This window comes from Poromitra crassiceps (genome assembly GCF_964638095.1).
Source record: "Poromitra crassiceps genome assembly, chromosome: 8".
Classification (NCBI taxonomy): Eukaryota; Metazoa; Chordata; class Actinopteri; order Beryciformes; family Melamphaidae; genus Poromitra; species Poromitra crassiceps.
In genome coordinates, this window is record NC_139629.1 from 1,273,200 (window position 1) to 1,289,719 (window position 16,520).

Here is a 16,520-nt window from a genome sequence, read left to right on the forward strand (position 1 = left end):
AGTGAGTGAGTGATTCAGTCAGTCATTTAGGAAAGAAGGAGGAAACTAATGAACACTCATTGTGTGTATGAAGGTATGAAGTATTATGAGTAATTATGCAGAAACATTGTGTCACTAGTTTCAGTTAACCAATCATAGTGCAACATCTCAGTCTATCTGTCAACGCTCCTGCCATACCCATTTATTAGGGACTGTGTGTGTGTGTGTGTGTGTGTGTGTGTGTGTGTGTGTGTGTGTGTGTGGGAGGGGGGGTTGTGCACACACGCGCCCGTGTGTGTGTGTGTGTGTGTGTGTGTGTGTGGGAGGGGGGGTTGTGCACACACGCACCCGCGTGTGTGTGTGTGTGTGTGTGTGTGTGTGTGTGTGTGTGTGTGTGTGTGCGTGCGTGCGTGCGTGCGCGCGTGCGCGTGTTTATGCATGCACACGTTTAATGACACTGAACTTAAATCATTAAAGCCCCAACATAACCTTGTGCTGAGCAGCAGCAACATGTAACATTGTGCTGAGCAGCAGCAACATGTAACATTGTGCTGAGCAGCAGCAACATGTAACATTGTGCTGAGCAGCAGCAACAGTCCACAATACTGATGCTATTACAGTAAATGCTACACTTCCCTGTTTATAGGTGCAGATATCAGCCTTATTTGACTCTTTCTGCTTGTACTGTTTACTTTGCTAACCTTTCTGCTGTGTGTATAAGTGATTTACTGTTAATAAAAAAAAGAAGAAGAAGAAGCTCCAAATATCCCCAAATGTTGTTGTCAACAGCGCCCCGTTACAGTAGTTTGTCAGCAGAATACTTTAAATTTGAATTTGGAGTTACATCCAGTCTCAAAGTTACGTGGTGCAGGAAACAGACATTCAGGGCACAGAGTGGGAAGGATAGGGGCGCCATTTTCCATATTAGAATCATAATGACTTAAAAGCTGTTATATTAAGGTAAAAAAAAAAGTGACATATTGGGGCTTTAAAGAAACAGTTTCATTTGAAATCAACAAGTGACACTTTCCGTACACAATTGGTATTCATCTATTTTTAATTTGGTTTGAAGATTAACACTTTCAGTGCCACGGCCCTTGGGCAAAAGGTTGCTTGCTGTGCCACATAGGCCGCAATGCATTTTAAAACAGTCATATAATTTTTTTAATAATTACTATGTAAACACTGAACACGCACAAATAACGATGAGACTCTCTTCTATCACCTGCAAAAAAAAGTTTATTGATCCCATTTTCCGTTCTTTAGTTATGAGCCGGAGAAGATAGCCTGATTGAACGAAAAACATACCTTTTTTTCTACGAGCTGAGATAATGAGCCTTTTGTGAAATTAAACATTTCAAGCACATCTCTGACTCTGAAGCGAATTTTCTGATGTCTGGGTCTGTCTGGGTGAAGTGTATGCTGCTCTGCTGCTCTCCGTGCTCCCCCCCCCCCCCCCCCCCCCCTCAACTGCACACGCCTCCTGGGTGTGTCTTATGTGTCTGGTGGCTCTCAGTCTCTGCTGAGTTTGCTGCGCACACACAGTGAATGGTGCGCGACATTCAGCTTTTTGGTTCCGCGTGTGTTTGTCACGGGCTGGCATGCTTCCAGTTCGGAATAATAATGCTGATTATGTGAATGTGCTGTTGCAGCGTACATGGAAGTGCTCAGTTGTGACAGCGGATGCTGCTGCTGGGGGCACAGCTGGCGTTGTGCTCGTTTATGGAGGCACGTCGATGCATACGGACGGATGCAATGCGATTTCCTCCTTTTTCCCAGTGACTATTTCTGTGTGTTTGGCTCCTTTTTCTCTGATCAGGAGAGTGCTGTCGCCACCTAATGGGTTTGTAAAATAGGTTATCGACCTCCAATAGCTACAATATTGTTAGAGGCGACGTAAGAAGCTTAGATCGACACCCCCCCGTCAAAAAAACTATTTGGAGTTATGACGCCATTTGGCGTCGCTGGCACTGTACGGTAAATTTCTAATGACGCCATATGGCGTCGCTGGCACTGAACGTGTTAAACTTGTCTTCTCAGAAAGCATGTCTACACAGAATGCTAACAAACAAAAGTAGAGCACGTACATCCACTCAGCCTTGCAGATGCAGGACAGCAGTTTGCCTTACCTCTCTGATGGGCCCTGGGCAGGACAGCAGGTTGTCTTAGCTCTATGATGGGTCCTGGGCAGGGCAGCAGTTTGTCTTAGCTCTATGGTGGGCTGTGGGCAGGACAACAGTTTGTCTTAGCTCTATGATGGGCCCTGGGCAGGACAGCAGGTTGTCTTAGCTCTATGATGGGCCCTGGGCAGGACAGCAGGTTATCTTAGCTCTATGATGGGCTGTGGGCAGGACAGCAGGTTGCCTTAGCTCTATGATGGGCCCTGGGCAGGACAACAGTTTGTCTTAGCTCTATGGTGGGCCCTGGGCAGGACAGCAGGTTGTCTTAGCTCTATGATGGGCTGTGGGCAGGACAGCAGGTTGTCTTAGCTCTATGATGGGCTGTGGGCAGGACAACAGTTTGTCTTAGCTCTATGATGGGCCCTGGGCAGGACAGCAGGTTGTCTTAGCTCTATGATGGGCTGTGGGCAGGACAACAGTTTGTCTTAGCTCTATGATGGGCCCTGGGCAGGACAGCAGGTTGTCTTAGCTCTATGATGGGCTGTGGGCAGGACAACAGGTTGTCTTAGCTCTATGATGGGCTGTGGGCAGGACAACAGTTTGTCTTAGCTCTATGATGGGCCCTGGGCAGGACAGCAGGTTGTCTTAGCTCTATGATGGGCCCTGGGCAGGACAGCAGGTTGTCTTAGCTCTATGATGGGCCCTGGGCAGGACAGCAGGTTGTCTTAGCTCTATGATGGGCCCTGGGCAGGACAACAGTTTGTCTTAGCTCTATGATGGGCCCTGGGCAGGACAACAGTTTGTCTTAGCTCTATGATGGGCCCTGGGCAGGACAGCAGGTTGTCTTAGCTCTATGATGGGCCCTGGGCAGGACAGCAGGTTGTCTTAGCTCTATGAAGGGCCCTGGGCAGGACAGCAGGTTGTCTTAGCTCTATGATGGGCCCTGGGCAGGACAGCAGGTTGTCTTAGCTCTATGATGGGCTGTGGGCAGGACAGCAGGTTGTTTTAGCTCTATGATGGGCCCTGGGCAGGACAACAGTTTGTCTTAGCTCTATGATGGGCCCTGGGCAGGACAGCAGGTTGTCTTAGCTCTATGATGGGCCCTGGGCAGGACAGCAGGTTGTCTTAGCTCTATGATGGGCCCTGGGCAGGACAGCAGGTTGTCTTAGCTCTATGATGGGCCCTGGGCAGGACAGCAGGTTGTCTTAGCTCTATGATGGGCCCTGGGCAGGACAGCAGGTTGTCTTAGCTCTATGATGGGCCCTGGGCAGGACAGCAGGTTGTCTTAGCTCTATGATGGGCCCTGGGCAGGACAGCAGGTTGTCTTAGCTCTATGATGGGCTGTGGGCAGGACAACAGGTTGTCTTAGCTCTATGATGGGCTGTGGGCAGGACAACAGTTTGTCTTAGCTCTATGATGGGCCCTGGGCAGGACAGCAGGTTGTCTTAGCTCTATGATGGGCCCTGGGCAGGACAGCAGGTTGTCTTAGCTCTATGATGGGCCCTGGGCAGGACAGCAGGTTGTCTTAGCTCTATGATGGGCCCTGGGCAGGACAGCAGGTTGTCTTAGCTCTATGATGGGCCCTGGGCAGGACAGCAGGTTGTCTTAGCTCTATGATGGGCCCTGGGCAGGACAGCAGGTTGTCTTAGCTCTATGATGGGCCCTGGGCAGGACAACAGTTTGTCTTAGCTCTATGATGGGCCCTGGGCAGGACAACAGTTTGTCTTAGCTCTATGATGGGCCCTGGGCAGGACAGCAGGTTGTCTTAGCTCTATGATGGGCCCTGGGCAGGACAGCAGGTTGTCTTAGCTCTATGATGGGCCCTGGGCAGGACAGCAGGTTGTCTTAGCTCTATGATGGGCCCTGGGCAGGACAGCAGGTTGTCTTAGCTCTATGATGGGCTGTGGGCAGGACAGCAGGTTGTCTTAGCTCTATGATGGGCCCTGGGCAGGACAACAGTTTGTCTTAGCTCTATGATGGGCCCTGGACAGGACAGCAGGTTGTCTTAGCTCTATGATGGGCCCTGGGCAGGACAGCAGGTTGTCTTAGCTCTATGATGGGCCCTGGGCAGGACAGCAGGTTGTCTTAGCTCTATGATGGGCCCTGGGCAGGACAGCAGGTTGTCTTAGCTCTATGATGGGCCCTGGGCAGGACAGCAGGTTGTCTTAGCTCTATGATGGGACCTGGGCAGGACAGCAGGTTGTCTTAGCTCTATGATGGGCCCTGGGCAGGACAGCAGGTTGTCTTAGCTCTATGATGGGCCCTGGGCAGGACAGCAGGTTGTCTTAGCTCTATGATGGGCCCTGGGCAGGACAGCAGGTTGTCTTAGCTCTATGATGGGCCCTGGGCAGGACAGCAGGTTGTCTTAGCTCTATGATGGGCCCTGGGCAGGACAGCAGGTTGTCTTAGCTCTATGATGGGCCCTGGGCAGGACAGCAGGTTGTCTTAGCTCTATGATGGGCCCTGGGCAGGACAGCAGGTTGTCTTAGCTCTATGATGGGCTGTGAGCATTCCTTTCTAGGCAGAATCCAGATCTCCTCTCCAGTCTATGATGTTGTTTACTCATTCTATCTTTCTTCTCCTGCATCGTCCTTTGGCGCACACCTCTCCCTCTGACGTTTCCCTCATGGTGACCTTCATCAGAATCATTCTGATGAAGGTCGCCATGACCCAAATGTCAAAGCTCTACAAATAAACTGGGAGTGAAGTTAAGTCTATACGCAGTGTGAAGTCTATACGCAGTGTGAAGTCTATACACAGTGTGAAGTCTATACGCAGTGTGAAGTCTATACACAGTGTGAAGTCTATACGCAGTGTGAAGTCTATACACAGTGTGAAGTCTATACGCAGTGTGAAGTCTATACGCAGTGTGAAGTCTATACACAGTGTGAAGTCTATACGCAGTGTGAAGTCTATACACAGTGTGAAGTCTATACGCAGTGTGAAGTCTATACACAGTGTGAAGTCTATACACAGTGTGAAGTCTATACACAGTGTGAAGTCTATACACAGTGTGAAGTCTATACACAGTGTGAAGTCTATACACAGTGAGAAGTCTATAGAGATGCTGCGATCGAGATTTTTCAATTCCGATCCGATTTCGATATTTTAGCTCAAAACCGATCCGATTCCGATCAAATTTCGATACCCGATTCGATACCGATTTCGATCCGATAGCGATACAGCACATATTTAAGTCTCTCTATGCTGTCTGATAGCTAGCAGGCAACAAACATTTTTAGGGTTAGGTATGTATGTGTGTGCTTTGGTAATATAGTATGTAAACGATTTAGTTCATCTAATTAATTTGATGTAAAACTAAAACATAACAATCAAATACACACTTCTTTTGTAATGGGTGAACACTGGACACAAATAATTATTGTTTCCTCACACATACACCCTCACTCTGTCGCACACAGGACACATACACACACAGCCCTGTCCCTGTTTGTGCATACATTTCCACTGCCAGATTGGAGGAGTCTTTTGTCATTATCTAAGTGTACTTCTCTTCAGTGCAATACGTTTTGATAACGACCTGCTGTACAGCGCCGTTCGCTCAGTCAACTCGTAACGTTAACGTGAGTTAGAGGAGAAACATATAGCTGCTGTTAGCTAGCTAATTAGCCATGTTAGCTGCCTCAGTGGGTAACGTTAGCCTATAGAGAGTATTTATCTGACGTTTATGTTAGCTACACCTCAAACCTGCGGGTGGAAATGGTTTATGCGATGCGATGTATGTTGAAGCAAGACAACGTTTTAATGTACCTTGAATTGGACAAATTACGACGGGTCGTGCTCACGCAGATCTAAGCCCTGGCCATCCTAGGCTCAACGCGAGACTCATCAGTCATTCGGTTGAGTCTCACAAAGTTTGTGCATACATTTCCACTGCCAGATTGGAGGAGTCTTTCGTCATTATCTAATGTTACTTCTCTTCAGTGCAATACGTTTTGATAACGACCTGCTGTACAGCGCCGTTCGCTCAGTCAACTAACGTGTCATTAACGTTAGTGAGAGGAGAAAGATAGCTGCTGTTAGCTAGCTAATTAGCCATGTTAGCTGCCTCAGTGGGTAACATGGCGGTCCGTCTCAGGTCCTTTCTGTGTGGAGTTTGCATGTTCTCCCCGTGTTCGTGTGGGTTTTCTCCGGGTGCTCCGGTTTCCTCCCACCATCAAAGACATGTATGTTAGGGTTAATACTCCTGTCACTGCCCCTGACCAAGGTACTGGCAAAAAGAGCTGGAGTTGGTCCCCGGGCGCTGCACAGTGGCTGCCCACTGCTCCTAGTTCTAGGAAGGTTCCTAGTAGAGGACGGGTCAAATGCAGAGGATGAATTTCCCCAAGGGGATAAATAAAGGATAACTTAACTTAACTTAACTTAACGTTAGCCTATAGAGAGTATTTATCTGACGTTTATGTTAGCTACACCTCAAACCTGCGGGTGGAAATGGTTTATGCGATGCGATGTATGTTGAAGCAAGACAACGTTTTGGCCCTGGCCATCCTAGGTTCAACGCGGCCTCTGTGTGCTGCTGCTGCATGCTGGATAGAAATCCTGGAGCGGAGTCATGGAATGGAGTGCTTATATCGGAGCCTTGGATCGGTCATTTTCGCTGGAATCCGATCCGATCCGATCCATGTTTTTTGGCTGATATCGCGTCGATATCCGATCACATGATCGGATCGCAGCATCTCTAGAAGTCTATACACAGTGTGAAGTCTATACACAGTGTGAAGTCTATACGCAGTGTGCCCACTCAGAATGGGATCAAACTGGGAGCTGCCATGGCCTCCAGTCAGAGTGTGAGCAAAGAGATATAGGCATAGATAGAGGAAGCTTTTCGTGTGTGTGTGTGTGTGTGTGTGTGTGTGTGTGTGTGTGTGTGTGTGTGTGTGTGTGTGTGTTGTTGTTGTTGCCATAGATACGGCCCGTGGTGGCCTTATTTTGTTGAGGTTAAAAGCTTTAGGTTGGGGGGAGGAAGAGGAGGGGGAGGAGGAGGAGGAGGAAATTGGAAGGAGAAGAAAGCGGAGGAGGTGGAAGATGTTTTCAGTGTAGAGAAGAGAGAGCAGGTGTTTACTGAATAAGCTTAATTAATTAATTAATTAATTTTCTCTTAAAGGGACAATAAGTGAGATTTTTACTAGCTACCCCATAAAATGAGCATAATCGTTAGTTAGTTAGTTAGTTAGTTAGTTAGTTAGTTGGGAGTTGATAGCGTTAGTTAGTTCGTTGGTTAGATAGTTAGTTAGTTAGTTAGTTAGTTGGGAGTTGATAGCGTTAGTTAGTTAGTTAGTTGGTTAGATAGTTAGTTGGGAGATGATAGCATTAGTTAGTTAGTTGGTTAGATAGTTAGTTAGTTAGTTGGGAGTTGATCGCGTTAGTTAGTTAGTTATTTGGGAGTTTGTGATCAATACCAGTGACTGGATGATTACTTTGCTGCTGAGATGTCTGCCTTCCAAAACTCACTTTCTGGCCCCTTTACAACAAAAGCTCCAAGCCTATTGGACATTCAAGACCCCCCCCCCCCCTTATCATTTGCATTTGTGACTGCTCAGCAGTAGAGGACGTTTCTCCAAGCAAGCAACCGGCAGCGCAAAACATTTAAGCTACGAAGGCTAATGAGCCTCGTTTTCAAGCCCAAAATGCAAATGACAAAGCAGTATTTTATAACTTTATTTATCCCCAATGGGGCAATTGGTTGTGCAGTTGTGGGACGCATCTATTTAGCACACGTACAACACAGGGCATATAAATACACCACTAGACCAAAAGACATATGCAGTACTGAGTTAATTAAAAAACTAACAGAAATAGAAAGTAAAGTTACAACATTATTGTGCAAATAACCACCTTTACCTCCTAGAGTTAAGGAGGGCAGATGCTATATAGGAGTGCTTACAGTATATCTGTTGGTTTAATTGGTGGAAGTCTGAGGAGGGTACCAGATGGCATGGTGATATATTACGGTACCTCTTCACGACAGGATGTCTGCTCATTAGCTAGCAGCTAGCTAATGAGCTAGCTTATTCATCTCCATTTTGAAAATGTGAAAAATGTTTCTGTCAATTACATCCCTACCATATATTTCAAGGGGATGCAGCCTGTGCCAGAGACTTATATACAGTAGGAGGCATTACATTCTATCACTGTTGCATTTCTTGCTGACAACCAAGAGGCTGCATATAGATTTAGTGCCATCATTGTAGGTCGGTTCTAATGGTCCTTTAAATACTTTAATACTGAAGTATTCTTTAAAGTAACTAACACAGGCTAAGCCAGTAGTCTTTGCAACCTATCAATACTGAGTGAACGCAAGTCCATCCAAAGCCAATATTGACGTGTGAAAACAATTTGAAAGAGAAAATAAAAACAGTGCTTGTCCTTCCACACCCAGCCCCCACATTTGAATAAATTGACCAATGGGAAATGGCGTGCAAGAGAAAGGAGGATGAAGGATGTGGATGAGAAAAGAGGGGGCAGGTGTTATGGGGGAGGAGCGAGGAGGGGGAGGGGCTGGAGAGGAAGTGGGGCCAAAATGGGTTCGCGGGGCACCATCACATGCAAACATTCATGTATTTACATATATTCATATGCAAGCATCAGTGCAAGAAATACAGAATATAAACAACATCATCAACCACAACCAATAATGATGCGTTGAAAACTGTTAAATGCAGTTAAATCAGAACAGAAATGATGGTTGTTGTTTTATAAATATGCAAGATTTTCCATTAGAATTCAACACTATTAAAAACTGTTCCTGCTGCCAATAATAAAACACACGTGCACACACACGTGCACACACACACACACACACACACACACACACACACACACACACACACACACACACACACACACACACACACACACACACACACACAGCGGCATGTGGCCAGAGGGGACTGAGGTGGGGTGCGTAGAGGAGGAGAATGGGGTGAATATCATTAAGCGGTTTCCCTGGCAGATGGTGCCTCGTTAACTATCCCCCCTGCCCAAAGAAACAACAATGGACCTCATAAAACACACACACACACACACACACACACACACACACACACACACACACACACACACACACACACACACACACACACACACACACACACTCACTCTCTCTCTCTCTCTCTCTCTCTCTCTCTCACACACACACACACACACACACACACACACACACACACACACACACACACACACACCAAACAGTGGAGCACACATTTTCTACATGAGGTACAGCAATGTCTGTCTGTACTTGTGGCAATATTTGGATACTACAAGAATGGAGGTGAAAGAGAGCTCTCACTACACACACACATGCAAAATAATTAGATGGATAATCAGTGGACACAGCGAGTGAAGTTTTGTCATCTGTTGCCGAGGAGGGTGTGAAAATAACACAAACACACTCCTACGCAGTCCGCACGTATTATGTCAACAGCAGTGTGAGCACATGCAGGGAGGAAAGCCAGCTGTCTGTCATCAGATTGGACAGAACGAAGGAAATGGTCATGAATGAATGAACTTGCATTATGTTCAGATCATGGACTATATGGACATAGCCACTCCCGTTTTGAGACAGTCGACATCTGGAAGCCTAGTGTGTCCTGTCGCCATCTTGGGGTCCTTGCACAGCTCACGTGAGACGGCACAAGAAGAGGCGTTTCCCAGAGCTGCAGCTCCACCTGCTATTGGTCTGTGATCGGCAAGCTGCGCGATCACTGGACAGATGACCTGTCAATCACACCAAAAACATAGTCTTATCATTTATTTTACTCTAAATGTGTGTTATATTAAAGAAAATCTGCCCTTGTCCCTCGTACTCATGAAAGGTGAAATTAGCTATAGCCTGGCCCTATAGCCTATAGGATATGTGTGTGTATATTAGTGATGCGCGGGCTGCAGTGATAAATGCGCTGACCGCGGATATCCCATCATAAAAATAAACATTCTGATTAATAGCGGATGAGTTGCGGGCGCGTGAAATGATGTATCATTAATGAGGAAAAATAATATTAATTACGTTCTCTAGTCTATGAACGTATTTTAAGCTTAATTTTTCATCAGGCACATTCTTAGCCGCCTATTGTAGGACCCCCAAAGGACCCAAGGCAGTGGTAAACAATAGCCATGGGCTAGGTCGCTACTCGCTAGGCTCCTCTTTTCTCAGCTCTCAGCTGAAGACGTGTTAACACCTTAAGTGCCATAGCCGAAATAATTCGTCTTACATAATCCAGCGCTTGAGTGCCAGAGCCGAAATAACTCGTCTTACATGTTTTTTTGACGGTGGGACATCAATCAACCCCTTTTACATCTTCCAGATAACTATTTGGAGCAAGAGCATGCGTGTAATCTATTTTACCGACCACTAAGTGGCGACAGAGACCGAGAGAAGTCACAGCCACGGGACCCAAAAGCCACAAAACCAGCCGCCTCCCGCGGAAAAGCCCGGACACACACACACAGAACGGACAGAGATCCCTTCCCCCCAGAGCCGCGCAGCAACGCGCGAACACACACACACACACACACACACACACACACACACACACACACACACACACACACACACACACACACACACACCGCGGGAGAAAGCCATTCAAGGAAATGGCGACGCGATTTTACAGTAATCCGTTTCAGACTCGTCTTGCCCGACAGGCAGACAGGCAGGCAGGCACGCAGACAGACAGGCAGGCAGCACAACGCGCTTCTGACACGCCCGCTGAAGCCAGGAGGAAGGAGGAGAAGACACACGGAGGGAGGAGTTTGAATGAGAGGGGTGTTTCCTGTTGTTATGGAGGAAATTACTGTTCAAAACTATTGTTTAGAATGTCTGACGGTCTTACTGATGCCAAAAATGAATGGTTAAAGTGACTGTTTCACAAAAAGCCATTTATCTCTGAATAAATTTCCAGACGCTGAAACCATGCTGTACTCAACGGCTAATATCTACATAACTACTAACTCTGCAAACTAACTCTTTTAGACAGAGAAAGCACACATTCTATTAGTTATTTTTAGATGATTGGTGTTCATGAATTCTTAACAGAAAAGAATCCTCGGCTCTTCTAAAATGAGCCAGAATCGTCAAAAACACCCCTGGCACAACTTACCTACAGGAATGAAAACATGGCTGGCATTCAATGTGTTAAGAGACGACGCGTTTGTATTTTCCAATACAATAGAGACACTGCGTAACGCGTCATCATTCAGAAACCACGCCCAAGACGAAATCCCCCCTCCAATCCTGGCGTTCTCCTATGTCACGTGCATGGTTGCGTGTTGCACAAAAAGATCGTATATACGGAAGATGAACACTCCAACTTTACTTCCTTGACAGCTAGATCCACATTTTTCTTCTCGCCAATTCTCAATGGCTTCTTTGTTTTCCTCGGGAGTACAAAAAAACTTTAAGTGGCGATTTGTTACATTTGTTGTCTGCGCAGCCCCACCACACAACAGCTTTTAGCTATGTTTAATTCAAGGAAAATGACGCTGGTGTGTGGAAATGAACGGAGCTTTTCCCCCGTGATGGGCGTGGCCTATTTCATGCAGTGTCTCTATGAGGCAATCCAGTAAACTAAACTTAAAGCTATAATGTTAGCGAGTAAGCTACATGAGGGCAAATGGTGGACTGGACATAATACAGCATGGAAGTTTATTTGGAGTCTTGGACTGCAGCGATCGCACCAACGGCAGCAGAAACTGTAAGTTCGCTCCTTTTATAGCGTTGTGAAATGTCGGGTGCACGGCGGGTGCAGATCTGTAAATAGTATGAAATAATTTGCGCAGATTTATGACGGGCGGATGGTTCATGCATACACGCGGATTAGGATGGCATAAAAGCTCATCCGTGCATCTAAAATATATATACATATATACATACATACATACATACATACATACATACATACATACATAGGGTAATGAATATGTTTTGAACCAGGCTGTAAACATGCTTAATCCTGTTACAAAGTCAGGCATTTTAACATGAGGGTGAACGGGGAACGACTCTGCTCAAGTGGCCATTCGAGGAACTGCAGCTTTCAATAAGCTATCACTTCCCCCGCTTCCTCTGTCAAACCCCGAGCTAGCCCACTGATTCTTTTTTCTTTTTTTCTTTTCTTTTTTTGTCTTTTCACCTGCACTCACCCAAAAAACCCAGAGATAGTTCACCAACCATTTTTATTTATTTTAATTACCACTGGGTCGCTGAAACACATCTGACCCATTGGTAATTAAAAGAAAAACAAGGCTAGGTTGGAATCTAGCATATGGCCAGCTATGCTCACGAGGCGTTCACTCAAATCGGCACGCAAATTGGACTGGACAAAGCCAGATATAGGGCCTGCTTGCAGATATAGGGCCTGTTTGCACTGGGCGTAAGATATGGCACCAAATTTGTAAATTAAACATTGAAAAGAGAATCAATGGATGGGTGGTTCCTCCTATTCTTTCTCTATCTCATTCTTTCTTCATGTTATTCTCTTCTTGTTCATTCTGATAATTATCCATTGTTTTGTCTCTGTGCTGCTGCACTCCTACTAGCATGACTCTATTCCCTCATACATTACACTTTTTAGGCCGGTGCTTGCACTGGCCTATGGGAGCACGTGTGTCCCAATCGCTGCAGTCACGACTCCTGGCACCCTTTCATCAAGATGGGCTTTTACTTTGAAATTTGTTTTATTTGACAAATGTCCGGTTTCGGACTTCCTGTCTGCCCTGATCTGATCTTGTTCAGCTTGACTGGCCGCAGAGGGTCCGCGCCCATGTTAACGTTACACACACGACGCAACAAACACACATTTCCCAGTGTCTCTGGACATCAACAGTAGCGGGAGACGTCTCCCCTTCCAGCAAATATACATGAATGTTATGCGTAAGGAACATGAACATCTTACCGCGAGGCAGAGCTAAGATAAGTAGCTAACAGCTGAGCTAAGTAGGCTATAACTAGCGTGTTAGCCGATCGGAAAAGCATGTAAACAGCGGTGAGATCTCCTTTATTAAAGTATGCAACCATTTCCAATGAACAAATGGCATGTAGCCTTCAACTTTAAAACAAAACAATGTGCTTCTGCTTACTTCTTACATTGAACTCTGTATGGCAGTGAGTGCAGACAGTGCAACACCAGTGGCATGTAGCCCTCAAGTATTTCAAACAAAAACAATAGTGCTTCTGCTGCTTACTTAGCCTACATTCAACTTTTTATGGCAAGGGTAACACATCCAATCTCGCCAAGCACCTGAAAGACAGGCACCCAGACCTGTTCAAAGAATTCAAGGTGGGTTAATTCTTTCAAACGGTGTAAAATAACACGTTTAACAACATATCAAACGGACCTTATCCTGTCACATTAGTTTTTGAGATAGCTGGCAATGCATTGTGTAACCAAAAAAACGTTTGGCTAACGTTAACGTTAACGTGTTTTGTAATGGAATCTTTATAGGACACGGCTAATACCTGGTACAGCGTTAGCTAGCATAGTGTAGCACGTGAGCAATGCAAATGGAATCATTATGGAACTATGGCTAAGTTCGGCTCTTAGCCATGTCCCATAATGATTCCATTACAAATATTGCATTGCACACGTGACATGTTATTTTACAAAAAATAATACATTTTACCATCATTTCAAGTAGAATGATACCACCCAAGCAAGAATATTTCAAGTGTTTCAAGTGCTTTACTGAGATATTTGGACCATATAATGACAATACAATTATCTCAACCTTAAAAGGTTACATATAGGTGCCAAAAAGCCATAAATTCACATCAAAGAACAAAGAAAAACAACAATTATAATTCAAGTTTAAACAGTAAGTGTGCAGCTGCAGCATTTATTAAAAAAAAAAAAAAAAATCTTTATCCTGCATACCTAAACACAAACAGGGAAGAAAGGTGGAAAATCAGATGACGGCTTATTTTATGTGTTATGTTGATTGTTAAAATGTGTATGGGTATACAAGGGTGACGAGCCCATGCACCGGACGTATGCCAGGTTTCCACCTGGCCTTGTTTCTCCTTTACTTTCCTGTCACTATATCTACATTGTTTTTGTTCTCTTGCCCTGTAACACTCTCTCTCTCTCTCCCTCTCTCTTTCTGATGTCTCTCGCTCTCTCGTTCTCTCGGATTCACACTCCGACATCTCTCACTTTCTCTCTATGGTATCTTACTCTCTCTCCCTCTGATGTGATCTCTCACTCATTTTCTCTCCATTCCCCTCTCTCTCTCTCTCTCTCTCTCTGTCTCTGGCCAATACTGTCTCCTCATTTCTGCTCATTCAGTTTAATCTCACTCTTCCTCTTTCTCTGTCATATCTCCAGTTCATCCGTTCACCTTTTGCCGAACTTGGTTTTGTGATGACTCCCCTCTCCCTCTCTGTCTCCAGTGGTTCTGACTCCCCTCTCCCTCTCTGTCTCCAGTGGTTCTGACTCCCCTCTCCCTCTCTGTCTCCAGTGGTTCTGACTCCCCTCTCCCTCTCTGTCTCCAGTGGTTCTGACTCCCCTCTCCCTCTCTGTCTCCAGTGGTTCTGACTCCCTCTCCCTCTCTGTCTCCAGTGGTTCTGACTCCCCTCTCCCTCTCTGTCTCCAGTGGTTCTGACTCCCCTCTCCCTCTCTGTCTCCAGTGGTTCTGACTCCCCTCTCCCTCTCTGTCTCCAGTGGTTCTGACTCCCCTCTCCCTCTCTGTCTCCAGTGGTTCTGACTCCCCTCTCCCTCTCTGTCTCCAGTGGTTCTGACTCCCCTCTCCCTCTCTGTCTCCAGTGGTTCTGACTCCCCTCTCCCTCTCTGTCTCCAGTGGTTCTGACTCCCCTCTCCCTCTCTGTCTCCAGTGGTTCTGAGCCGACAGCAGCGGAGGGTCCAGCTCATGCGGATCCGCCAGCGGGAAGAGAAGCTGAAAAAGGAGAAGGAGAACAAGAAGAAGAAGAAACGGCAGAACCAAAAGACCAACCTCAAGCAGAAGCCTCACTCCCACTCCCACCACCACCACCACCCCCACCAGCAGTACCATCACCCAGAGACGTCCCACCCCCATCACCAAGCCCAGGGCACTCAGCCCCCCAAAGCCCCCCCTCCCCAGACCGACCCGGGCTACCACCGCAAGACCAACCCTGTACGGCGCTTTGACGGAGACGTGCTGTCACCGGTAAGACCCTGCTCCATTCTAGGACCTGTCTTTTTAAAGTCAGGGTGAAGGATGGCCGCGCCCTAAATATACGCTCACATACAGTAAGCTGAATATTCAGTGTGCACCTTCTAGGCTTGGGCCGATTTTCGATAATATCGAATACCACGATATTTGCAGAATATTTGCGATATATTAAACAAACAACATAAAAACATACTATTCATTCATCCTACTAATCATAGTATGTAATGTTTTCACCCCGCCCCGCCCCCCCACCCGACAATAATATAGTAGATCGCGATATTTAGGGAGGACTAGCCTATATCACGATATTCAGATTTTGGATATCGCCCAATCCAATATCACCGGATCCTTGTCTATGTAAACTGCCGATATCTTTCCTGCACCTCTACCGAGGTTGGGCTGGATGTGCACACCACTCCACCTTTTCTCTACTGCATACATGGGCAAACTACGGCCCACGGGCCGGATGCGGCCCGCGGGCGCCACCTGTGTGGCCCGCGATGGAATTGCAAAAAAAAAAAAAAAAAAAAAAATGTTTTACACAGTGCACCTGAACGCAACATGCAAGATACCCGCTGAATAAGTGTCCAAATGTTCATGTCATTCTGGCCAATACTCCACTTCTGTTATAGCATTTCAGTCTGGAATATGGAATATCTTTCAATAATCTTTATGACTAAAAGGCTACATTGAATTAGAAATTTAAATAATTAACTCATTGGTTTTGGATTTATTTAGCTTCAAGACTGCATTTTTGTTCGTGTGACCCTCAACACAGGCTTTGATCATCCCGGGCCACTTACTGATACTTATGCTTAAATTAACCCACTCATATTCTGATTTATTTCAAGAAAAACATTTTGGCTAGTGGAAATTCTAATTGGCTGGTAACTTTAAAATCTAGCAGCCATATTAGCAGGTGGTCAAAAAAGTTAATTTCAAGCCCTGAGAGCAGGTGGTGACATAGGAGTGAGTGAGAAAAGGATGAAATATTGGTGGTTAAGACTGAATAATGACATCACAACTGTTAATTTAAAATGAGTTATTCCTCTAAACGTGGCTTCAAATGCACCAAATTTTTCACGCTGGCGCCGTTCGGCCCTCAGCAAAACCTGGTAGCGAGGACATTTTTTGTGGCCCTCTCTATCATCAAAGTTACCCATCCCTGGGTTACGGCATGACAATATTTGTTTTTGTCGGCAACAATCTGGGTTTCTCATGTGGCCCCCCATGAAAAATAATTGCCCACCCCTGCTC

At 46.0% G+C, this 16,520-nt stretch overlaps 1 protein-coding gene across 1 annotated transcript in view; it reads left to right on the forward strand.

The window, feature by feature from the left end:
- The window catches only part of LOC310781624 (transmembrane protein 198-like), a gene marked incomplete at both ends in the record, with an annotated part of 30,832 nt that overhangs the window by 12,114 nt on the left and 2,198 nt on the right, over window positions 1–16,520 (forward strand). Inside the window, one exon of the mRNA XM_083642226.1 lies at window positions 14,944–15,257. Coding sequence (XP_083498352.1) covers window positions 14,944–15,257 — 314 coding nt within the window. The remainder of the gene's footprint in view (window positions 1–14,943; window positions 15,258–16,520) is intronic.